Here is a 26,584-nt window from a genome sequence, read left to right on the forward strand (position 1 = left end):
TATAATTGTCGTAGCAGCTTAATTGATTTTTGCATATATTCTGCTGCGCAATTCTTGCGTAGGTGGTAAGGAATGAGGTCTTTGAAGTTATTTCTTGTTAAGACTTACTTTATATTCTTGTTTCTTTGGCCTGGCAACATACGAAAACTATTCAGAGTAAGCGTGCATACAGTGAACTATTCTTCGGCACTCTTGATGTTCGGATTGAAAACTGATGCTTTATGAGCTATTTTATGATATTATTTTGAATATAACGAAGTTCTTAACAATTGCTATTAACGCGTAGATGATAAGTCACTCTCCAGTTTCTTGTAATAACTATTCATTTTTCTGCATTTGAAATCAAGTTGATCTGGTGAGATCCTGGAAGTTACAATACTGTATATCCTCCTTCTGTGGTCCTTCCTCCATTGCAAGGGTCGGCACATTAGGGATGATAGTGCGGTTGGGGAAATTTGGGCAAACATGGTGAGTAGAAAAATAATTTAAAGAAAAGTTACATGCCAGAGTGGATATACATTATGTGTGCATTATGTCTGACGGATAATAATAATCTATTAAACAACTATTGAGCAGCAATGACGAACATTAGATTCCTGTGGGCTAGCAAGTATGGAAGTTTCATATATTAGGCTAAAATTGTACTCATTTTATGCATGCAGGATAAAGCTGTGAAAATTATGACAAAGATACTTGCTAATTTCAAGATTTTACTATTGTAACAGGGTATAACAAGTAGCTTAGTATGCCCTGTACTTAAGCGTTGTTAATAAAATAACTTCAGAATTTTAAAAGTCTTTTTACAAACCAGTAATTTCTCATTTGTCTAGTTACCGTATACCGTATTAAAAGAAAGACATTTATAGATTTCACAAGGAAGATTTAAGGTATTCGATGTATCCTTCAATGTTGGTGCAAGTGGTAAACTTTACTATAGACGCTACAGCTGCATATCGATTAGGTAGACCGCTTTAAAAGTGTATAATATAGTAGGGTAGAGTAGAGGGAATTTTTAAGAGTAGGATCGGGTTAGCTTAGGGAAGTTTGGACCCATCTTGTTAAAAGTAATTGAGTGTGTAAAGATACCAGCTGGAGTAGATATTGTAAAGTTCACCCCCTGCATGTTTTGTAAGCGTATTTCATTGAAAGTTGAACATTCATGCATATTGGCAATTAGTTACGTTCCTCAGAGTAGGTCCGGGAATATCGAAACAAAACCGAATCTACCACGCTGGACTATTTTCCGGCACGAAGGGCTTATTTGCAAATGTGTATATTACGAATTGTGAAGTTCACGGAGTTAGATATGCACCCTGAAAGGTGAACATTTCCCTGCCTTCGTAGAATCCGAACCGGATTTTTTTTTTTTTTTTTTTTTTTTTTTTTTTTTTTTTTTTTTTTTTTGGTAATAGTATACAACAGTGCCTCATGATCTGTGCGCGAGGATACTTCCTACTGTTGCATTACGTATAAAAATGATTTTATTACATTTAGAAGTAGTAAGAAGCATCCACGTGCACGTGACATGCGATATGTGTTTCAAATCCCCCACATATACTCATACACTACGTACAAGGGCACATTATTATTCTTCGCATACCATAAAACACACCGAAACGCAACGCAAACCGACGTACATTTTATTTTATATTACTCAGTAATTAAATGAAAGTCGCATTTTTACCTCATTTTCAAGTTCCTATATCCTCAATGAATAATCCTTAAAAGACTGCACTTCGTGAGTCCTCGCTAAATGATGAGGCACTCTCGTATACTATATCCTTTTTTTTTTGTAATCCAAAAAGAGAGCATCTCGTAACCCTATAATTTGTCAAATATGTTTTGAACTGCCTACTTCATCATTTTCATGAATCCATGTGCATAACTGCTAAATTTCGTATGTAGTGGTTATGGATAATTATCTATACTATACTATACTCTTCCTCATTTGTGAACTATTACATTACGAAGAAAATCCACTTCATTTTAGACGCCACCAGGAAACTTACGTAAGAATCACACTCTCCAGATGCCAGTCCTGTTGTTAGGTAACGTTAAGTTGCTACTCCGTTATTTCATCGGAACTGAGAGTAATGTACTTTTCACTAATACGCTACTAAAGTCTTTCCAGCCTTAGAACAAAATACGGATATAGTATACGAGAGTGCCTCATCATTTAGCGAGGACTCACGAAGTGCAGTCTTTTAAGGATTATTCATTGAGGATATAGGAACTTGAAAATGAGGTAAAAATGCGACTTTCATTTAATTACTGAGTAATATAAAATAAAATGTACGTCGGTTTGCGTTGCGTTTCGTTGTGTTTTATGGTATGCGAAGAATAATAATGTGCCCTTGTACGTAGTGTATGAGTATATGTGGGGGATTTGAAACATATCGCATGTCACGTGCACGTGGATGCTTCTTACTACTTCTAAATGTAATAAAATCATTTTTATACGTAGTGCAACAGTAGGAAGTATCCACGCGCACAGATCATGAGGCACTGTTGTATACTATTACCGCAAGATCGTCTGCTTACTTACTATTGTCGCATAATTTCCAAAGTGTAAGGCTACGGGCCCAAATATGGGTGAGGTTGAAATAAAGCTACATCTGTTGTTAAATATTATATATATGGCGTTTATTAGCACAAAATGCAGGATAAATTCAGATATCTTTATTTGAAACTATTATTTTAGTAGGGATAATATTGCGATAGGATACTAGTGCAGTGAGGCCAACAACCAATCACTTGTCATCGACCCACTGGTAGTCAGGTGGGTTTGTTTACATGTGCTTTTTTTTCTAAGGCTGGAAAGAGAATAGAACTAGGACCAAATATTGTAAAATGGGTGTTATACGTCACACTGTCACAGGTTCCATATTCGACAATCAGTCAATGGAACATAGTCCCACTTTTTACCGTGTTAAAAAAAACAGTTCTAATCGTCCAGGTCAAGTTTACACACACCACTCGATTTAAGTGCTCAAAAGTTATAATCCTCTCATTAGTTCCTTCTTATAGTCCTCGAAGAAATTTGCTTTATGCGAGATGACAATACCCGAGTTATCATAGATGAAGTTCGAGGGTACCAGTAGAAGTAATTGTTGAAAAATTACAACCCTTTCACGATTTGCATATAAATGTAGCGTCCGGACATGGCAAGGTTCTAGAACACTGGTCCCCATCCGTGTTAAGTTGTAACAAAGAAAGCAATCAACGTGGCTAATAACCCGCCTTCACTCGCTATCGCTAACTCGGCATTACTATTTAAATTGAGTATTAAATTTGGTGAAGAAAAGAACTACCACTTCACCTGTGTGTGTGCGGACCTCCATTCTAGAACCTTCCCTCCAAACATGTGCCGTAAAACGGACAGTGTAAGAAAAGGTCCTGTTGTACAAAGTCACTAAAAAGTACAAGTTCTAACCGAGTCAGTACAGGAAGAAGCTGGTGGTCCCAAGCGGAAACGCGGTTGTGCGTCCAAAAGGACCAGGCTCGTAAGCGACGATGAGTATACGCATAAGCCAGGGTAGTGAGAACGCGTGCGTTTTCGCAGTGATACGAGTTCCTATAGCATTTATATTTGTTTCACACTAGTAACGCTGCACTTGTAATCATAATGTACAGCTTTTGTACACTTGCAGAAATTCTTCTCCGGCGAAAGAATCTTTCATATGCACTCGCTAATTTTGGCCGTTCTATAGCACTTGTAATTATTTTACACTAGTAACTCTACATTTGTAAACATAACATACTAATATATATATATCGGGTGTTGCAAAATAAGTGTTACAACTCTTGGGAGGTGACTCCTACCAATGAGACAAGAAAAAAAAAGTTCTCTTGAACTTTCGCCTATCGGACATAGTTTCAGATCTACAAGGTGCCGAAAGCGTGGGAAAATGACTTTCGGACGCCAATAGTTCGGAAACTATCCAACATAAAGAGGGCGGGTAAAAAATTCACTGAAGAAGTCATACCTGCTGTATTGAATTTTGCATGTTTCACAATCCTACCATGCACGCGCAAGGGATTCCCCGAAGGAACGTAGGGAGTCCCGGATAATCTGCCAAATAAAATTGGTCTAAATGGATATGAATTGATAGGGTTTCTACCAGATAACAATAATTCGTTTGTATTAATTCGATATCTGGAACAACTACAAAATGGCGGACACCTTCATGCACGTTGTGTGTGGTTGCATAATCGCCAGGTACGGATGCTGGACAACAGTGACGTTCTGAGTATTAAGTGTAGCGAATTTGTTTTCAAGTGCTCTAGAAAGACATCTGGAGTGTCGGTAGAGCACAACAGATGAAGCAGGGTGATTCACATGTGTGGAAACACGTAACGAAAAATGCCCAGAAATGCACTCATACTAAGTAAACGTGAGTTCAAAGCGTCGGAAATGTAAGGAATAGCATCAAGAACATGAAAGCCATTGCCGATTCACCAATAATATTCCATCAGTCAGACGCAATATTATGTGCACGGTTGCATACCAATAAGGATGCAACGACTGAGACCAAGTTGAAATTGTGCAAGAGGACTCACTAAAAAAACTGGGTAAACTAAATGAATGTCTCTAGTGGGATCGCATAATCGAAATTGAAATGTGGCCAATGTGTGTGTTGATATCGACATGTAGCTAATGGACAAATGTGAGCATGTTCCACTACTGCTGGGGTACCGTCTCACGTGTGAAAACTGGGAAAATAAATACATTCTGCTATTACATCTGGTGCACTTTTTGGTAGAACGTAACTACAACACGATTGTATCAATGTCCTTCTTTGTTTGGGACATTGTCCCGCAGTCGAGACATATGAAAAGAAATCTCTTAATCCATGGTTTAAATTCTGAAAGAGCGTGAAAATAACAAACTTGTATCATGTCCCACGTCTTCTGGGGCATATGACGTACTCGAAATATAGGAATATACCTCCATAAATGTGTATCTTACACACAGTGCACATGCCAAGACAAAGACGAAAATGAACCAATTTGGCGCATGTAACACTACAGCTGGAACACCATACATATGGAAAATAATACGACATGAGAAATAGGAAAAACGTCTTAAACCTCTGATTGTTTACAACTGTGCAGTAGAAGTAACAAAATGAAACACACAAGCATGTCGGGAGGCTGTAAAAGAGCGCTTGCCAAACAAAGTGGGTACTCCTTAAAGAAATGAATACAGAGAAAGTCAGGCTCCCTCGAGCCTCAGGGCTAGAGTACTCGCTTTCGCTCGCATGGTCGCAGTTTTCCAATCCTACTGGGAGCCCACGGCCTCAGCATCAAGACCAGAGTAGTTAATTGCCTATTTTTCCCACGTGGGACGGTGTCCCAGCAGTAGTGGAACATGTTCACATTTGTCCATTAGCTACATGTCGATATCAACACACACATTAACCACATTTCAATATCGATCATGCGATCCCCACTAGAGATATTCATTTAGTTTACTCAGTTTCTTAGTGAATCCCCTTGCACAATTTCAACTTGGTCTCAGTTGTTTCATCCTTATTGGTATGCAACCGTGCACATCATACTGCTTCGGTTTGAGGGAATATTATTGGTGAATTGGCTTTCATGTTCTTGGCGCTAATCCTTACATTTCTGACGCTTTGAACTCACGTTTACTAAGTATAAGTTCATTTCTGGGCATTTTTCGTTACGTGTTTCCACACATGTGAATCACCCTGCTTCATCTGTTGTGCTCTACCGACACTCCAGATGTCTTTCTAGAGCATTTGAGTACAAATTTGCTACACTTAATACTCAGAGCTTCCGTACCTGGCGATTATGCAACCACACACAACGTGCATGAAGGTGTCCGCCATTTTGTAGTTGTTCCAGATATCGAATTAATACAAACGAATTATTGTTACCTGGTAGAAACCCTATCAATTCATATCCATTTAGACCAATTTTCATTTGGCAGATTATCCGGGACACTCTACGTTCCTTTGGGGAATCCCTTGCGCGTGCATGGTAGGATTGTGAAACATGCAAAATTCAATACAGCAGGTATGACTTCTTTGAATTTTTTACCCGCCCTCTTTATGTTGGATAGTTTCCGAACTATTGGCGTCCGAAAGTCATTTTCCCACGCTTTCGGCACCTTGTAGATCTGAAACTGTGTCCAATAGGCGAAAGTTCAAGAGAACTTTTTTTCTTGTCTCATTGGTAGGAGTCACCTCCCAAGAGTTGTAACACTTATTTTGCAACACCCGATATATATATTACTATTTAATTCTGCCCCCTGTAGAAATTTGTTCCTTACAATTATGTCTTTTCATGCATTGTTGAATTTTACCTGTAAATTTGGCAACTAGTAGTCTGCCTAAAGTTGATCAGCATTAATTCAAATATAACCAGTTGAAAATGCTCCACGAGCATTGCCAGAACGAATCCTGAAATTTTTATTAATTTCTGCAGACTATACCAATTGTTCTATGTACGTTATTATTATACTCATTAAACAACTCTTTTAATATATCTATCCATTTATAATTTCCTTGAGTGCTAAATTTTTTCCACATGTTTTATTTGCGAGTTCTGTTAAAACGTTCTACGATATGTTGTTTTTACGAAGGTGACAAACATTACAAGTGGATTTCACGGATATGCAAAGTATAACAACAACTACAAATGTATATCTTACGTTGTATTGTTTTATTATTATTATTATTATTACGATATGCATATTGTGTTCAGTTAAAATCAAAGAATGGCTCTGAAATTATAAAAGCAATAACGATTTTTTTCTTTTTTTTAAAAATAAAATTAGGTTTCCCGTGTTTAACATACAAACTGTTTTAGGTGGTGAATTTTATAATCAACATGTAAAGCGGCTGTTAAAGAATATCAAACTAATCATTGTAGTGCTCAAAATTGAAATATTTTCAAAATATTGTGTGTCTGTGACTTACAGTTCCCGAGATATGGCTCCTTAAATCTCCCGAAAATTTGGCCAATATCTGGGGTACGGTGGCAAGTTGGCCAGTGGCCACCTGTGCTATTTGATACAAAAAGGTCACCATTCTCTTAAGTGTCTCGGGAACGGTAAGTCATAGAGATGATATTGGTGTTGGTCAGTACCTAAGAGGATGGTGAACATTTAGGTACCGAATAGTAGGCCTAACCGATGGCCACTGGTTTGGTCAGTACCACCTTTTATTATTTGGCACCAAAATGTTCACCATCCGCTTAGGTATTGATCAACACCAATATCATCTCTCTGTGACTTACCGTTCCCGAGATATAGCTCTTAAAATCTCCTGAAATCGGAACTTTTTTGGCCAATATCTAGGAAACTAAGAGTGATGCGGAAAGTTGCATCACTTTCTCAGATAGTGTTTGGTGCTCTATCGAATGGAGGGTTTAAAATTGAAAAATTTTGAAAACAGGCAGACGCGCACACAGAGATTTCTGTAACGAACTTTTTATGTTCATTGAAAATTACATCTCACTCCCACTATAAATTTTGTTACAACCACCACGTAACACACTCATGTCTACGATTATTATTTTGGCATACCTTTACAAAGCCCGCTTCAGTTGGTATCCTTATACTGACACGTACACTCTCACAAATTTCAACTGGAAGTGACCAGCAAGCACAAGTTGGTGAGTGTTCTTTGCACATTGCATCAGGTATGCCTTATCTTTAAATATACATCAACGCCATCTGTCGCAGAACAATTCTGAACTAGTTTCGATTTTTATGTTCTCGTAAGGTTGTGAAGTGGAGCGTGTAACATGATGTTAACGTACTATTCGTATAATGATTTTATGGAATAGCTAATTTAGTAGTTCCGGTGACAGTTTCTGATTTGATTTCTTTTTCTAATGTAAAATTCATAATGCAGTATAGGTTATAAGATCAGGTGTCTCCCACTATTTCTGCATACATTCTGGACGGTATTAGGATACACTGAGCGAGTGTGGGTGAGTGGTTAGCATTTGCATTTCGCAAGCATTAACTCATATATTCTGAGGCTCGAAAGTTCATATTCTGAGGCTGGCCGTCCTGCCAGGTTCCTCAGTTCCACCAGGCAAATAGAGCACGTTCCTTTGGTCTTAATCTGCAGCAGTCGTTACGTGAGTTATCTATCAAAATGTGACGTAAGTCGCTCGAAAGTGCTGTGTTTAGAATTCTTCAACCATTGCTGACAGCTTTTTCGTGAACATCGTTCACTACCAGGAAAAGGAGCTACAAGAAGTGACATCGTTCAAATCGACAGGAGAGGGGTAGAAGGGTTCGCAACTTGCACACGAAAAGAAGATGAATGTGTGATCTTGTTGCCCGCCTTTTAGTTAATTAAAGTTGAAGATAATCCAATCTAAACCTTACTGACCTTTTTTATTATGCTAATCCGTGCACCCACCTGGAAAATCATTTTAGAAAATTATTTCCCTTTTCTAAAGATCTCGCCAATAAAATAAAACGCCAGGTTTAACTGAGGGTGCCAGTATTTTGAAATTGTATTATCTTTTAATTTACCATAATAATATAGAGTCGAATTTAAGGGTAATGATTAAGAACAAGTGTATCAGCATCTGAAAGGTTTACAAAAGTAATGTGTTATATAAGGAAAGACTATTGCTGAATTATGTAATTTGTAGATAAATATATCTGTAAGTTAATAATGGTGAAGAAATTCAGGGGACAAAATTCTTGCTAATTATGCTTTAATCTTGTATAACAAAAACATTATTTTCTCTCAGCGATGGAGATTTGCTGCCTCCTTTTGTTTCGAAGTGTTTTTATCTTGAAATATTCATGTGTGTGACTGTCAGCAAATACGGAAAGACTGCTGATGTGATAGCTGTTACGAATAAATGACACTATTGACAATAACTGAGAGTTGATGCATTGCATGCTATTGTCGGAGATCAGATGAAATGAAGGACACGAGATGTATTCAGAAAAGGTGTAAAAGCATGTACCGGCAGAGCTCATGCAAGTTCAAAGTTGGTTAATTGAAATAAAATACTTTATATTACGCCCAATCTATCGCCCAACCCTCTGTACTACTCGCGTTTCCTTGATCGTTCAGGCTCCTACAACCCTTATCTCATCACCAAACAAATCCCATCGTGGAAACAACCTTGAATAATATAACTTTTTAAAAACAGTTTGAGTAGAATTTTGTGCACAAAACGCTGGATTCATAACCGTTATGATGATTATACTCTTCGAAAGTAAATCTGGATTGGAGAATGCAACATTGCTTTTATATACTGTTTTTAAGGTACCAAGTGTCGATATTATTTTTCGTATCAACATTGCACTTTTCAGTTCATTTATTAATTGAAATGGTAACTTTGATCAAAACTAGTAACTTTAGTCAAAATGGACAAAAGTGCACTTTGAGCAGAGCATTCATAGAAACCGATTCACAATAAATAGCAATACGAGAAATTACACTGTATTAATTTTACCAAAATGGGTCCAAACTTCCCAGACCCTAAGCTGACCCGACCCAACCCTACTTATCCCTATATTACTTTATGTGAACAATGCCACATCGTGTGACAAAATCACTTGTTCTGATCAAAGTGCACTCTTAACGTCAAAATGTTCAGTCGATTTGTAAATTTAATAGGGGAGCCACTACACATCGAACTTTATTAATAACCTATATGGTCATAGTATCGGACACCAAAGTACTTCAGATGTGCGTTGACCTGCCCGTCTCACTTGCATTAGTACTGGTGTAGCGGTCACGAAAATTTGGATGTTTGTGATACTTTACCGTGCTTAGTTTGCAACACTGAATATCAAATGTAATATTGTGAGTTTTGTTTGACATGTAGATGTGGAATATGTAATAACCTGTCGTAGTGCCATTTGGAAAAAAAAAAAAATTATGTTGGGTTGGCACCAGGTTAACCTGTTAGTATGACAGAGTACATCAAACATTGTCCTCCTGCTGATGTTTACATTGTACAAAATTTCAACGTTTTTTGATTGGCTTAAAAGCTACAAGGGCGTATCAAGATAAATTGTCTAACCTGTATATGTATTATTTGTTAAAATTATTCTTTTATTCTAAAGTCACTGATTACGATTGCAATTCTAATTTGTGTCTTATGTTGTATATAAAATATTCTGTTAAGGCTACAGTTATATCTTACATCGTAGAAATAGAGCTCTAATGAGCTAACATGCTGGTGTATTCAAAGTCGTTTAGAACAGTTTGAATTGAAACCGAAGTAAATACATTATCAGTTGATAGTGTGGGTTATGTCTGTTGGGAATAATAATAATAATGTTCAAGTAAGAGAAAATAGGGTTTTAAGTTATTCCAAGAACAAGGAATAATCAGACAATGTATCTAAACCATTTAGTTGCACATTTGTCGTGTGTTGGATAGTGTTATAAGCAAAATCGGTAGGTCTGCGTTGTAGCGTTTATATCATACTAGTCTTCCAAACTTGTCCAGTCGTTTGGTAACTAAACATACAAGGAACAAGGAAAGAGCGTAGTGTACAGTGTACAATCATAGTATGATAAAAGATGTTATATTGATGAAAAACTTAGTCCTGAGACTACCCATTACTTACAGTTGCTACTACAACGAATTTATCAGTAAATTGTTTAACACTAAAAATTCCTGTTGATAGCCGGACGTGTTTTCTGAAATGAATAGTATAAATACGGTACGGTTGGCAAACTTCGATATTTAGGTATATTGTACTAGTTTATGTGTAATTTATGGAAACCCTTGTGGTATTGCCCATAGTTTGCAAGGTGTAGTCCTTGAAAACTTTTTTTCATTTTCGGCACCTTATAATTAAAAAAGAAAGTATTTTTCTAAGTCAGGAAACACGTGGTGTATCTTATATCTCTACGCTTAAGCTTTCTAAGCCCATAGACTTTCTCAAAGTCCGTAAATGGTTGGTGAAGCACAACAATAATGACAGCATTAAAATGAAGTTCGAGCTCTTGTAACTGAGAAGCTGGAAATACCCAAGAAATATATGATAGCTGAAGTGAAGGAGACGCGCTCTCATATACTTCGATTGAAGAGTAGTTGTTGCAGTCTTGAAAATATATCCATTGCTATCATTGTTCGTCCACATTAGCTCTCAGCGTACCTAGTGTTTCCACACTTTAATAGGTCATTAATCGATTTATTAGTGCTGTCATACAAAACTGTTACCTGTATATTTAACATAGTTTTGTCCTGGCACGAGTTGTGCTGAAATATGGAAGGAAATGAAGCTCGCGTTGAGTTCGCTGTAAATGTGAAGAAAGAAACGTTTGTAAGGGATCTCGAATCTTACTAGAACGAAGTGGCTAGTCCGACCACCAACTACAGTACTAGCTATTATTCCTTGTTGTCTTTGTGAACTCTTGTGAAAGGGAGCTCCTTCGTGACTAAACGGTTAGCGTACGCGCCTTTGGCGTGGGAGGTCCTGGTTCGATCCCCGGCGAGAGCTCATGTGGTTCGGATTCCACGTTAATCAGTAGGTCCACGTGTCATATAGCCTCGCTGCTGAACGGGACTTAAACTCAAAATCAACTCAGTTCACGTGTGAATAGGTAAAAAAAAATACCAATGACCAATTGTTTCCATCTGGCTGATGTATAGCGTCGGAGCGGAGTAAAGTGTTGGCAGTGCACAGGTAGTTCTTAATCCACAAATGGTACGTCAGCAAAACTATCGACTCCGCCATCGATATCCTTGTCTGCCTGCCGTATTGATCGAGTTCAGTAAAGACGCAACCCAGGGGTAGGATCCAGGAGACCTTGAGCCACCTCCTCGAAATATAATTCTAGAACAATACGATTAAATACAGTACGTGTTTTATCATAAATTTCACTAGTTCCGTCGAACTTCTTAAGAATTCTGTGTCATCATAAAACGTTAAAAGTTTTTCGTTTTGTTCCTCTATAGTTACATCACTTTTAACTCCCGAGATGTTTTATGTAATATAAGGAAGAAGTAGTGAAGTCCATATGGTGAATGTTTGTTAACGAAGCTGAATATCGTTGATGAGGACCCGAACATCGAAATCAATCATTGAGTATCTGCTGCGTATAATCGCGTGTCTACCTGGTCGATAAAGTATATCAAGTTTTTATTTTTTAATGAATTCATATAAAATTGGGTTTACATGTTGTAAATTTGGAACGGGGTTTCAGTCATGGATGTTTTATCAAACATTGAGATCCTATTAAAAAAAAAAGCACTGGTTTATGCCATTTACATCATTGACACGGATCTCTAAGTATCCTGTGCATTGAGTAGTATACACTTGTCTGTTCTTATTTATCAATAACACACTTGTGTATAGGTTAAAGGTTTCAAATCATGGTTTGTGGAACATTCAAATGAAAAAAAAAGAAAGGAAAAAAAAAAAAAACGCTGGTCATTTTAATCATCAGGCTGTGTGTTTATAAGCTAATGGAGGTCTCTCAGTTTACCACCGTCCAGGACCAAATGTCTAACGATAAATTTTTGCAAGTTGTGAATGAGAAAAAATAAATTATTTAAAAGTAGTGAATTATGCGAACAGCACGTACACTCATGTCGAAAATGATTGTCGCATATCTATAACTGTGTTCTTGTAAGAATATAATTCGATAATGATTTTGCAGGGTATTTTTAATACTGATGCTATGTGTATAATCGGGAAATGTGTATTTGTGGTAAATTTCATATGAAAACAATTATAAATACGAAAATTAGAATGAGTAAAACAAAATGTTGCTAAATGGATAAGAAAGTTTTATTTTCGTTTTGTTGTTCTTATTTACTGCTCTTTTGACATGAAATTTGCCACATACATGTCTTTCCCGATTATACACATACTAACATAAGAAATAACAGGCGAATTCGTTACCAAATTATATTCCTACAACAACATATTTATAGACATGCGACAATAATTTTGGACATGAGTGTACGTGTGCCCTGCAATCCGTACACACCGTTATACTAAAGTTTTTCTCTTTAAAAAAATAAATGCAGAAATTATTTACTAATTTATACTTATTTACTAGTTTGTAAAATTAGCGAAATTAAAAATGCATTTAATACTAACAATGTTATTTTAAGATCGTTATGATTTTTTTTTTTTAAATCGAAATTTGGCTTCATTTTCGTACTCCACAGCAGTGATTTCTAACACGCTAGTGTGTCGCACAGTCTCATAGGGAGTGTGGCGAAATTTAAAAATCAAGCTATTTAATGACTAGCTAAAATCAACTTTGAAGCAGATTGTACTAATCAACACCTCCAACGGCAGCAACAATGCTCAGTACTTTATAGAAACTTGTTGGCTTACGTAGAGTTTCATCAAGGAGGCTCAAGTACTCAGTCTTTCAGAACAAGGGTTTTTCTTATTATAGAAAATGTCTATTTTTCCATATTATTTTGTTCAAGGGGAGTAAACCTCGAACTCCCCCTTGTGTATGACACCTGCTTCACTATTGTAATTTATTATTATTAATGAAAAATCAAATGTGTCGCGATGTTGTGGGCGTTCAGTAAAGCGTGTCGTCAATCGAAGAAAGAAAGAAAAAAAAAAGAAACTACTATCCTACAACACCAGAGAAACTACTAGCAAGTTGTCAAACACTCCTTTACGGTTATGACTTTCCCAGTCTGTCTTGTTGTGCAGTAGCGTGCTTACAAACCAATGTGTTGATGATAAATTTATATTCCATAATTATTGCAGTCATTTTTTTCGTGCTGTTTAGGATGGACATCTTCATGAAGGTGTTCATAAATCACATTGAGTGGAAGTCCATATTATTTTGCAAGCATAGATATAGCAGCCCTCTTCTGAAATATTTTTCGTATGTATGTGTGGATAAGTCAGTGTTGAACTATTATTAATTTTGAGGCCACTCGTGGCTATATGGTTAGCGTTGGCGCAGGAGACCCGGGTTCTATTCATGATGGGAGCTCATGTTGTTTGAATTCTACGATAAAATGTAGATCCACGTCTCTTATAGCCTCGATACTGAAAATGGCGCTGAACTTCAATCTCGTTCAATTATTATTAACTTTCATTTATCAGTGTGTTTATTAAAGCTATTATCATTGAGTGCTAATGCATCAATTTAAAGGGTCTAACATTTTGAAAAGTCATCTGTGTTTTTTAAGGAGTATACACTCTACAATATATTTTCTGTAATTTCGTTATTTACTCTCAATTAACTAAATAAATAGCATACATGCTTTCCTATTCCATATTAAAATGTAGGCCCACTTTTCGTAACTCAGTATGTATTGATTAGATATGAAACAGAAGTAGTGCCGGGTATTCAGGTTACCATTATAACGAATACAAATATTGAGGAACATATGGTTACTTGAAGTTGAGTTCAAGTGACTATGAAAAATTACGCCTTATAATTCTGACTATTTAGTGGTTCAGAGATTACAATTTACCTAGGCTGGATGGTAGTGATTCTTGTGAGTCAGTTCACTGGTCTTGATACCGTAAAGCACTCTAGCTATTTTAGTGCTTGGTGCAACCATCAGTGAATCCTCTTTCATTTGATAGAGTGCCTCTTGGAGAGCAAGAGTGTAAAAATTGTGGTTGGTTTAAGTTAAAACTGGTTTCACTTTTTCTGCTTGTACATCTTAAACTGTATCACTATACTTAATTAGCGTGGCTCGAAATTGGGACGTAGAGTTCATCATAGTTTGCACCGAATTTACGAAAACATGTAATTGTTATAAAAATTATATCCGTCTTGTGACCAAATTTCTTGATATGAAACCGAACATGGAAGATTGGGGGAATACGTTACATTCGTAAAAGCTGCATGTGCGTTAGCCACTCCGCCACTAACAGAGCTAGTGTTTGACGTGAAGTTGTATTACAGAAATTCCTGTAATCAGGGCGCAAAATTTCCGGTCGCCTGGTCGCCATTGGCGACTAAGAATTTAGAGCTGACGACCAGTGTTCAGTAGGAATGAGTTCTGCCTAAAGAGATACTGACGACCACCATTTTCGGATTGGCGAGTTCGTCTGACTTTGAAATTTTGCGCCCTGCTGTAATTATTTATGTTCTGTCAATAAATGTTACGTAGTAGTTCTCTATGTGGACAGTACCTCCTCAAAACTTTCTTGATTACTGCTAGAGTCCCAAAAAATATGTAGATGAGTGATAAACTAAAGAAGGCGATATTCACTATATTTTGTAGTCAGTTCTCGTTAGAAGTATTAAGAGAAACCACATTTACAATTATTGACTTTTAGTGCACTTGACTCGGAAAGTATTTTCATGTTTCGGATTAATTTGGCAACAAATAACAAACTCGAAGTATTTTTATTTATTTATTTATTTATTTATTTATTTATTTATTTAATTAATTAATTTATTTATTTATTCATTTTAATTTAACGTTATTTCCTTCTGTGAACGTTTTGCACGAATACCTCTTGTAACTCAAATTGTGTGTGTATTTGTGTAGGATATGTAAGCTAAAAGTTTTTTTTTTTTTTTTTTTTTTTTTCAGTGGCCAGCAAGTGAGAGGAATGGCCACCCTAAAGGCCATTTCTCTCCGTCTAAAGTCAGTTAAAAATATCCAGAAAATTACACAATCAATGAAGATGGTGTCAGCAGCAAAATATTCACGCGCTGAGAGAGAGCTAAAAATGGCTCGACCATATGGTGAAGGAGCAAAGGTTTGTTCTTATCGTAATAATTATTTGTAATTAGACTTTATTTATTTATTTTTTTTTTCTGGTTATCTAATAGGCCTAATTTAATTAAATGACACTTTTGTACTGTCTCCAAAATGGAAAAAATATACACAGTTCTTTTAAGAACTGTATATTCGTGAAAGTATTTGAGAACAAGATCCTAAGACGAATATTCGGACCCAAGAGGAACGGGAATGGGGAATGGCGGAAACTTCATAACGAGGAACTACATAATTTATATGGTTTACCCAACATTGTTAGGGTCGTGAAGTCTAGGAGGCTTAGGTGGGCGGGTCATGTAGCTAGAATGGAAGAAAGTAGAAACGCTTTCAAAGTCTTGACAGGAAGACCAATTGGAAAACGACCATTAGGAAGACCTAGGCGCAGATGGGAGGACAATATTAAGATGGATCTCGCAGAGATTGGAATACAAAGTAGAAACTGGATGCAGTTAGCTAAGGATAGAAGTCAGTGGAGAGCTTTTGTGAACGCGGCATTGAACCTCCGGGTTCCATAGGCCATAGAGTTAGTTAGTTAGTTATATTCGTTAAAATATTTTGATGCATAAACTTATTTTCATTTCATGAAGTTTGGAATGCATCGTGGGATTGTATATTAAGTCAAATTTACAGTTTACACTTTGGTTCACTGTAAGACTAATCGGACGCATCAATCTGTCATCACTTATTTACAATGACGAGAGAATGTGTCAAGTGTTGCGTAAATAAAATAGTAATTAGGAAGCAGCAAAATTTGTTGACGGTTTGGAAGTTTAGTTGAAAATTTATGCACATAATACAGTTCAAAACAGTGAGGAGGGGGTTAGGAATCCTATGCTGAAAATATAATGCTTCGAGTCGCTTCCCGTTACTTCATTATATTTTTCTTGAAAGTCGTTTTCTTAATATGGATTAAAGCAAATGACACCACTGTAGAGTACTTCCTCAGTACTAGAGTACTTACCTTTGGAGTTTCTGACCGAAATATAGTCCGATGATGAATCAAAGATAGGAGCACCTTGGACAAGCATACTTACGTTCCTCAAGTTAGGCGTCTTTTCTAACAGTGTACCTTACCTTGTGCTAAATCGTATCTCGCTATTCGGGAAAGGTGTAGTAAGTTTAGAAGTAGTATTACTGCGAATGTAACAAGATTTTTAGAGAAAATTAGGGAAAGACATTTGCTTTTATTACATGCTGATCACACTAAGCAAGCTTGAGTGATACACTTAAGAGAAAATGAAGCAGCTTTACAAGAGATTAATACCTTGCAATTGATTTCGTTAATTTCTTATTACCCTATTTTTTCGTAGGCATTTTATGATAGAGCTGAAGTTGCTGATCCTGATGAGTCACCAAAACAATTGGTAATCGCTTTAACATCGGACAGAGGTTTATGTGGAGCTGTGCACTCATCAGTTGCAAGAAGGATTAAACAGGATATTTCAGTAGATGATGCAAACTTCAAATTTGTGTGTGTGGGTGACAAATCAAGAGCCCTCCTTCAAAGGTAATGTGTCTCAAGTATTACTTAGTTTTTGTATTAATGTATAAAAAGTACGTACTTGATGTCCGTATGAATTTTAGCTTTCAGTCGTATTTGTAATGGACGTCAACAATTTAAGACCTTAGTCTCTTTTGTTGAAAGAAATTACTTTGTTATAAACTTAAATGTGTAAACTAGAGCATGTGATGAACGGAGTATTTCAAAAACAGTTCAACCGATTCAATGTCTCCTGTAGGATCAGGTAAGTAAAGAAATCAATATGTGTTGAGGTAATATCTTTCTGACATACATCTAAAGTATATCTATGAGTGTAACAAAAATGTTTTGCTATATATAACAGTAGCATTATATTTTAAGTGTACTCTTTCTGAGTTTGATCGTTCGGTACTTCTGAATGGGCTCTTCATAAGGATAATAAGTAATTAATAATTCGGAACCTAGTTTCATTAACGCAAATAAATTACCTGCATGGGTTTGTTTAGTTGCCTTCTTGTATCAAAATTACTCCTTCCAATAAGCAAATATTGAAAATACAATATTAAGTGAGCCGTATCACCTTTTAATATTCTTAGAAATTTCTTCTTTTTAAACTTCTTGGAGTTCTTGTTTAACAAAAAAATAAACACAATAATTCATTAACATATCATTACAATGTGGATACATTATTTATTGTTATTATTATCTCTTTGTCTAAAAGATGTTGAGTCTTTTCCGCAAAGAGGCGGCGTTAGTGCCCCAGATCTCAGGGTATATGAGTCGCAGCTGATGAGGCCTAACGTCATTTGACGGCTGACAGTTGAAGCTAGTGGTTGTGCAGAAAGTGTTGGAATTCTTAAAATGAAGCATGAGGTATTGCGCTGTCAACATAAGTGAATTTTGAGCAAAACCGGAGTGTAGTTTACAATTTTATTTCAACAAAGGCTCAAGTGCTGCACAGGCCTGTGAAGAAATTTGTGTTTATGACCAAGATACGTTATCAAAAGTCTAACATACCCTGTCTGTTCCAGATTGTTTAAAGTAAGCTCATTATAAGTTATCTACATATATCCCTTATATTTTCTCTATTAAATAATACCTGTATTTCGATAACTTCCGTATAAATGTTTTGGGTTGATTATTCTTGCGCAATAGTTGCATTGCGTTAAGTGGATTTGCTTATTTCGTTGTTGTTGTTCTATTCAAGTTGATGAATCGCACCGTTCGAGAATTCGAATGCGTAAAATGTACGGAATGAGCCTGTCTTGCCTGGAATAAGGCCAATTGTTAGAATGGTGTTAGTTTTCTTCTGTCATTTTCCTTCTATATATTTTTTCCTTTGTATTTTGTATTTAATTTGTGTATATTTTTCTTTATTTAGTCATCTGTTATATGCATAATTTGTTTTGCACCAATATATCCGTTGACAAGAAGAGCAATAATCGATTGCATTCTGATAATGAAAGTCTGCTCGAGTGTACCTAGCAACTTAAAAGAAACTCCCAAAACTGGCCAACAGAAATGGTGCCTTATAGCACGCTGACAACGCTAGACTGCATACGTTTCTAAAAACTCACCAGAAATTTCAAGAACTTGCCTGGGAGGTTTTTAGTGAATCCACCAATAGTGAATCTATATCGACGGGATTGTGGTGTTGCCTGAAAATGGCAGGTCACCGAACAAAATAGTGCATATGTAATTTCGTAATGTTCTTTTCAAATAAACAAATGTATTCTCAGCTTTGACCTCTAAATGCTCAATACTTTTTAAACAACCTCCTCCTCCTCCTCCTCCTACTACTACTACTGCTATTATTATTATTATTATTATTATTATTATTATTATTATTATTATTGTCTCTTTAAATTGAAAGTTGTCGAGAGAGAGTTTACTTTCTGGTAGAGAAGATATTTTAAAACTGTATCACAATATGTCCTAAACACATTCCAAAACACCGATTTTGTGTTGATTTGGGAAAAGTTATAATATTCTTTTTAACATTTTTCCAAACAATGCGAAAACCCAAAGCTGTGCCAACACGGCTTACTGTAGCATATCGCAAGAGAAAGCTCATTATAATTGAATATGCTGATGTAAATGCAAATTTGATTTAAAAGACATTCTCAAGAACGTATCTTGTCCATAATCAAGGACTTCTTGCATGTGGTACAATGATTAATTCAATATGTTTACGTCATGTTACCTCAGCTATGCGTAATCTTTAAAGAATCGTACTAAGAAATTTACATGAAATCATTTGTTGTTCTAATTTAGCAAATTCAAAGTTTAATTACTTTTATCAACTAGCTTCAAATCTTCGTATTTTTTTCAACATTTCGATAAATAAATGTAATTAGTTACAAACATTGTAAATTTGGATGAAATTCCTAACCGAAATTTTATAAATTTTATTTTCAGTTTGTACGGCAGTCGCTTCCTCTTTGTGTGTTCAGAGGTAGGACGCCGGCCACCAGTTTTTAAAGATGCTTCGAAGATAGCCCAGCAAATCTTAGAGAGCGGATACGAATTTAGTTCCGGGAAAATTATTTATAACCGATTCAGGTAAGTAGAGCGTTAGAGATGCCATGTATCTGGTAGTGTGTATCGTTAGACATAGACCGGATTATATATGATTTTAATATATGCTAGCTGTATCTACTCCTGCTCCCTGTTAAGAACTAGTAATGAGGTATATTAAACGCTAAAATGAAAGTGAATTATGTTATAGGAACCAATTAAATCATTATCATGGTAAATGTTATATGGAAACTCCGGTAATCCATTATGCAGGGAAAACAAAACTAATAGCAGTCATTGTCAAGCAAACTTTGTTCTTGGCCAAATAAATTTTGTAGTACGGTTAACATCCTATGATCTTGTCTTAGAAATTTTTCTCCGAAGGAAGATGTAATTCACTTACTTAATGTAGTTATTCAACAGTATACACAGACCATCAGAAGGGGAGGAGTTCGAGTACCGAGACTCATATCGGTTCATGACACACACGTTTTTTATATACACATATCAATATGGCAAACGTTTATTTTTCCATAAATAATATCTTGTTCAAGAAAGAGTTAAAACCTGGAATATATATATAACCCCCCCCCCCTCCCGTTTGCGTATGCCAGTATACCTATTGAATCAGGGACGTACGCAGGAATTTATTTCAGGAGGGTCCAAACACAATTTCAGTCTAAATTATATTAAAAATTTTAAAATTGCCCCTAAGATTAGACTAAATTTACAAAAAAATCCGGATTTCGGGATGAGGGGGGGGGGGTACGGACCCCCAGTAAATCCAGTAAATCAGCAGAGCAGGAAACGCGTGGCTCATTTGTATCTACCATTTTAGGAAGAAAAAAAAAGTGTTCTTGTTTTGCCTAACTGCAGTCAGATTTTGAGTAGAAATGCTTAAATGCTAGGCAAACTCATCCGTTCTGTCGTTGTACGGAATTGTTCTTTTTAACCTGTCTACTCATTCACCTTCTCACAAACCGCTTTATAACTGTCTAGTATATTCGTTGATCAGTCTATTAACCATTTGAAGAGCCTTGTCTATCTGCTATAGCGTTTCCCAACAAATACCTCAAGATATCTCAACAGCTTTCTCCAACAAAGAGTACTTGCCTTCTCAAACAATTCAGTTGTGAAGAATACTTCCATCGAATATAAAGCTTTTCTTTGAAGCTATCTTCCCTAGTACCACTTAGAAAACTAGTACGGCGCTGTATGTAATCGTTCGTCAGTTTTTAATATTTCTTCCTAGTATTCTCTCTCCCTGTATAATGAAGCAACAGCTAAAGTGCATATTTCTTTGTGTTTTATGCTAATGTTCTGATTTATAGTAAGAAATTTGTTGTCCATGCCTGTTTGGGATTTCCTTTATATAAGGAAACAGTTAATCAGATAGGGAGGAGAAATAGTTGGGAGAAGAAAAACGTGAGAAGTGTCCTGATGAATGCCATGTTGGAATATAGTATCGGTAATTTTATCAGGCTATAAGTAGATGAAGTTTAGTAGACAAAGATAAAAATAATGGGACGGGAAGGTTGTATGGAAGGCAGGAGAATGAAAGAATAATAAATGAAGAGAAAAATGTCGTACAATATAGGGGAAAATGTTTGGAAAAAGAATGTACGGAGTTGTGTGTGAATAGACCAGACGTTGGTAATACAAAAGGGAGGTTTTTCCATTTTCAAAGAGGGGAAAAATTGTTGGTCTTCGGTTAGTTTGAGCAGCAGTGTTCGAGGTTTTGAGGGCATGCACACACAATTTGAGAAGGTGACAATAGGGGGCGGAAGCCAAGTCTAAGTGAGAGGACTCTCGGAATATTGAACAGGATTGTATCGAAGAGCGGTAGAGCTGATGCGGCCCTATTGAGTACAGAATTAAATGAGCAGCTGAAAATATTACTTTCTATAATTTAAATTCGAAAAGTAAGATTTCGAGGACATAAAACAAGGACCACCAGTGATTGTGAGAAAGTAATATAATCTGACGAATCATATTACTCATCGTTCCCAACAACAGTATGGCGCATCTACTTCATATAGTTACACTTACGTACTTTATTCAGTTAAACATGATGGTTACTCTGTAGTGGTGTGGGTCGTTATTTCATGGTATTCCCTTCGTCGTTTTCTCAAAGAACGAATTATTGTCAGTAACTATGTGGAGATTATAGATAACCAGTTGCATTCTATAGACCAGATGTTCCAGAACAATGACCCGATATCCTGTGATAACATTGGCCAATACAAACATATACAGGCGTGGTTTGAAGAACGTCAGGATAAATTTCAGCAACTCGTCCTTTCACACTCGAATGTTGAGTGGTCCCGTGTAGCGTAGTCACTAGCTCTCTTGTCTTTGGTATGAGTGGTCCCGGATTCTATTCCCGGTGGGGAAAGTCGGTTGAAAGGATGTAACAGCTTTTCCAGGCCAGTCATCCTCAGGGAATTTTCCCTGAGTACCTAACATACAGGTCCCAGGCCACTTCCTTCTTTCTGCTTCCCTGGATCATGTGCTCGCCTAGAGACATCATCCTCATACGTCATGGGCTTAAAACCATAGATGCTGGCAATGCCCAAAAATATTTTTAAATAAATAAATTGAATGTTGAACATATGGGTCAAATTTAGAGCAGTGAATCCGGTGTAGAATTCCTCCTTCATCATCACTATCTATATATATAAAAGAGAACGCACAAATCCTTTGTTCCCTCATCACGCTAATACGGCTGAACCAATTTCTTTCATTTTTGGGGGGTTATTAGGATTTGGACCCTAGATGGTTTTTATCATATCACTTTAATTTTCAATTACCAGTGTCTTGAGATAATTGACCATTCAAGTGTCCATAACGTACAAATCCTTTGTTAGTTCATCATAGGTAAAAATAAACGTATTTATATGCAACCCGCATGACCGTGTCACTCGGCGGGTTAACATAAATGACAGGCGATATAATGTTAACATTTACTGCAATCTACTATGGTTTTTATCATATCACTTGAAAGCGAAAAAGTAAAAATTATCTAATTAACAAGGTTTATTGCGTTCCGGGGTGACCCCAGCGAAGCGGGGTGAACGCTGCTAGTCACAACTGAATGCTGTGCTGCGTCAGGAAGTGATAACTATTTTCAGAAAACTTCACGAGCTGCATCAATCAAGACTGCGACTAATATAGGCTTTACTGTAAGCTAAAGGTAATTTATTCAACGATATATTTAATTAAGTAATTTTCCCGGGTTCGATTCCCGGTGGGGGCACTCGGTCGAAAAAGTGTAAAAAGCATTTTCAGGTCAGACATCCTGAATGAGGTTTTCCTCAATTTTCCTCATTCACACCAGGCAAATGTCGGGGTGGTACTTCACTTACAGGTCCAAGGCCACTCCCTTCCTTCTCCCCGGATAGTGTGCTCGCCGAGGGACGTCATCCCTCATACGTGACGGGGTAAATGGTCATCGATGCCGAAAGCCCAGAAATCTAAAAAAAAAATCCGGAATTAGGTAATTAGTGTAACAAATAAAACACAGTTCTGACCAGAGCAGAATGAAATATATTAAAAACTATACTTACAATGTGTTACAGTTTCAAGGACCTAACGTCCTCTTCATCAGACACAAACATCAGAGAAAACCCACGTACACAATGTGTGTCCATCACATAGTCAAAGTGGCGCGAGCTGGCGCACCAGGACCCCACGTACCAGAGGTGAACGCTCCAACACTGAGCCACCGTGGCTCCGTTGTATGAATTGGAGTATGGCATTGAAAAAACATTTCGTATTTGTTCAGTCGACATCAAAAATTATTTATTAATGATGATTGACATTTAACAAACGTATGGTGTTGTGATATTACAAAGTTCACTGCTCTGTATTCTGTAATATTTTTATACGTAATCGAATTTGTCAAACTTGAGTAGAGTCTGTATAGAAAAAGAAAGGGAGAAAGCGAAACTGACGAATATCAGTAAAACCGACAAGAGATCAGCTTTACTGTACTTTTTTCGAACTCTATTCTATACATACTGGCATTGTGTGGAAACCAACTTTTTGAAAAGTGAGTCGAGTTATGTCTAATCGTTTGCCTTCATCTTTGTCCAGCTCCAAAAGATACAAGTGAGCACTCGAAGCACGCTTATGTGGCCCAGCTAATACACTTCCCTTTGGGACGATCGGTCCCAGGTTCGATTCCTGGTACATACACTTAATCGAAAAAGTGTAAAAGCTTTTTTAGGCCAGTCATCCTGAGTGAGGTTTTCCTAGGTTTTTCATTCGTGCCAGTTAAATGCTGGTATGGTACCTCACAGAATGGTTCCAGGCTGCTTCCTTCCTTTCCCATTCCTTTCTTCCTCTTCAGTTCCCCGGCCAATGTGATCGAAGAGGGACGTCATCCGTCATATGTCCGTGGATGCCAAAAGCACAGAAATCTTAATTCCTGCTCGAAGCACGTTTATTTCTGGAGCTGGTGCTGTAATATTTTCTTAATAAATACGATAATTTGTAATTCTGTGATTTGAATATGAAAATGTTCCTAATATAACTTAAGTTCATACATGTAGCATTCTCTGAGTACACAGTGAAATTTAAAATAATCCAAGTTAAGTATTAAATAATCTCTCTAATAATGTTACGATGTTTGTGTTTATTTAAATATAACATGTAACTTCTGCACTTTTGTAATTAGGCTATCGGTACTGCAGTTATTTGCTTGGGAATTAAAACTCAGTGCATATTTTTCCTTGGACTTAGTCTGTGGCAGGGATCTTAATCTGTCATTTATGTTAGATATGCTTGGACGATGGGATTTGTTTCGGTACTCATTGCAAAGATTGGGAGCCAAAAAAGTGAAAACTAGTGAATACAACTGAGGGACGCGGCACCTAATGCGCAGTCTGGCAGTCCACTTACTGTGCCTTACAATATCACACTGAAGTACGTATAAGCTATACAGTGTCAAGGGCTTCTTTTATACAGAATTATAGGATAGCAATCCTTACGTTATTTCTATCCTTAATTATAGAGGTATTTGGCCTACACAAATTCATTTCTTCTACATTGGTCTTTCATATGATATATTTTATTCGTAAATTTTGTCAGTCTTCAGGGTTCCTGCTGGTCAGGGAAGTCAGGGAAAATCGTGCAGATCAGGGAAACTCAGGGAAAAAGACTGGAAATCAGGGAAAGTCAAGGAAGTTTTATAAAATATATTTTTTCTAACATTAATTGTACACCAATTTCAGCTTTGCCAACCATTAATGATCACAGTTTGGAACGTTGCTCAGATTTTTATAGGTTGTAAGTGGAATGTAGGTATGAGCAATTGATTAGTATTTGTCTATAGAATAAATGTTCTCATATATAAATATTCACCGTTATTTATTCCTTATTTATATGTCCCTCGTTCGATCCCAGCTCGCGCCGTGTGGACTTTGTGGTGGACAAACACCGTGTGCGTGGGTTTTCTCGGGGTTCTCCCGTTTCCTCCCACTTTCTTCATTCCACCATCTCATTCATTTCTCATAATTACCATCTCCTTTAGCCTAACCGGCATAACGTGGGACGTAAAACTCAAAGAATTCATTTTTTTCTTATTTATATGTCAAAGTCATCCGACACCTGTCATGAAAGACATGGAAAGGTCAGAGAAATAGATTTCTCGAGATCAGTAGGAACCCTGGTCTTGCTCCACACTTCTTTTTCTGTCATACTTTCAGGTTATATATATATATATATATATATATATATATATATATATATATATATATATATATATATATAATATACAGTGAAACCTCTGAATAACGGACACCAATGGGACACGAATTTTTGTCCGTTACAAAGAGGTTACAGAAATTTAATTTCTCACAACGCAGTAATATACAGTATGCAGTAATATACAGTAAATACATTATGTATCAGCGTAAATACGTAAAATTCAATATGAAAATACTCTATTCAGTACGTATTTGAATACCTGGGAGGGATGAAGGAGAAATTTATTTCTGTTAAATGTTAATTAGGGATAATTAATTAGGGTAAGTGTTTTTCATTTATTTCAAATTCTCAGAACCTTCTCAAAAGATGTGTTAGGAAGGAACCCACTGACCGGCTGAACTCTTTTGTTTAGCGAAAAATGCATGCTTTTTCCTCTACAAAGGTAATAAATCTCATTAGCAAGTAGTGTCCTCTGAGGATCTTCAATACGGTTGCGGAAGAAACATGTATGTGTATGTGTGTTTATTTACTGGCGCTGCATCTTCGTCAACGGGATGGATGAAAGGGCAAGTTATTAGGAGTGCATATGTTTATTGGACCCATCCCTAATCACAAGGAATATCCTCGTAGAGAAAGTGAAAAAGGAAGCCGGGAAAACTCTAACCCAGACTTTTTCCAGTATCATAAGTAAAAGAAAAACGTTGATTTTCCAAAAAAGTAAGAGAGTAAACATTGCTCGTTGAAAATGTTATTGTAAACTGCAAGCCCAGGGGAAAGAGGACTAAATTTGTTAGGGAAGGGAATATCTTTCGCATAGAATTCTTGTCCATACGACTGACCATGCATGAGTATTATTGCTTATTAAAGGTTTTCTAAGATTTCTACCAGAAAGCTGTTTGTTGCGGGCAGGAAAAAGAATTTCAAGTTCAGCTTGAAGCTGTTCTATTTGATGGTTCATCAGGTCCAGACTCATGATAGATACACTTGTGGGGGAAAAAACTTTTCTGTCTACTGCAATATATCGCAGAACCGAGAATAATTCCTGTCCGTTATCAAGAGGTTATTGAAACTTTTAGGACAAGAAAGGACTGTCCGCGTCCGTATCTGAGAGTGTCCGTAAAAGGGAGGGTTTTGTTACGTAAGAGAACATATATTTTTGCCGGGACAAAAAATTCTGTCCGTATTA

General features: G+C 36.6%; 1 protein-coding gene across 1 annotated transcript in view; it reads left to right on the plus strand.

The window, feature by feature from the left end:
• The first annotated feature begins 309 nt into the window (after positions 1–309).
• The window catches only part of ATPsyngamma (ATP synthase, gamma subunit), a 36,346-nt gene continuing 10,071 nt past the window's right edge, over positions 310–26,584 (plus strand). The window contains exons 1-4 of the mRNA XM_081762070.1: positions 310–468; positions 15,504–15,672; positions 17,003–17,199; positions 19,591–19,734. Of these exons, the coding sequence (XP_081618196.1) occupies positions 434–468; positions 15,504–15,672; positions 17,003–17,199; positions 19,591–19,734 (545 nt within the window). The 5' untranslated portion in view covers positions 310–433. The remainder of the gene's footprint in view (positions 469–15,503; positions 15,673–17,002; positions 17,200–19,590; positions 19,735–26,584) is intronic.

This window comes from Thermobia domestica, chromosome 6 (assembly GCF_964235325.1).
Source record: "Thermobia domestica chromosome 6, izTheDome1.hap1.1, whole genome shotgun sequence".
Taxonomy (NCBI): domain Eukaryota; kingdom Metazoa; phylum Arthropoda; class Insecta; order Zygentoma; family Lepismatidae; genus Thermobia; species Thermobia domestica.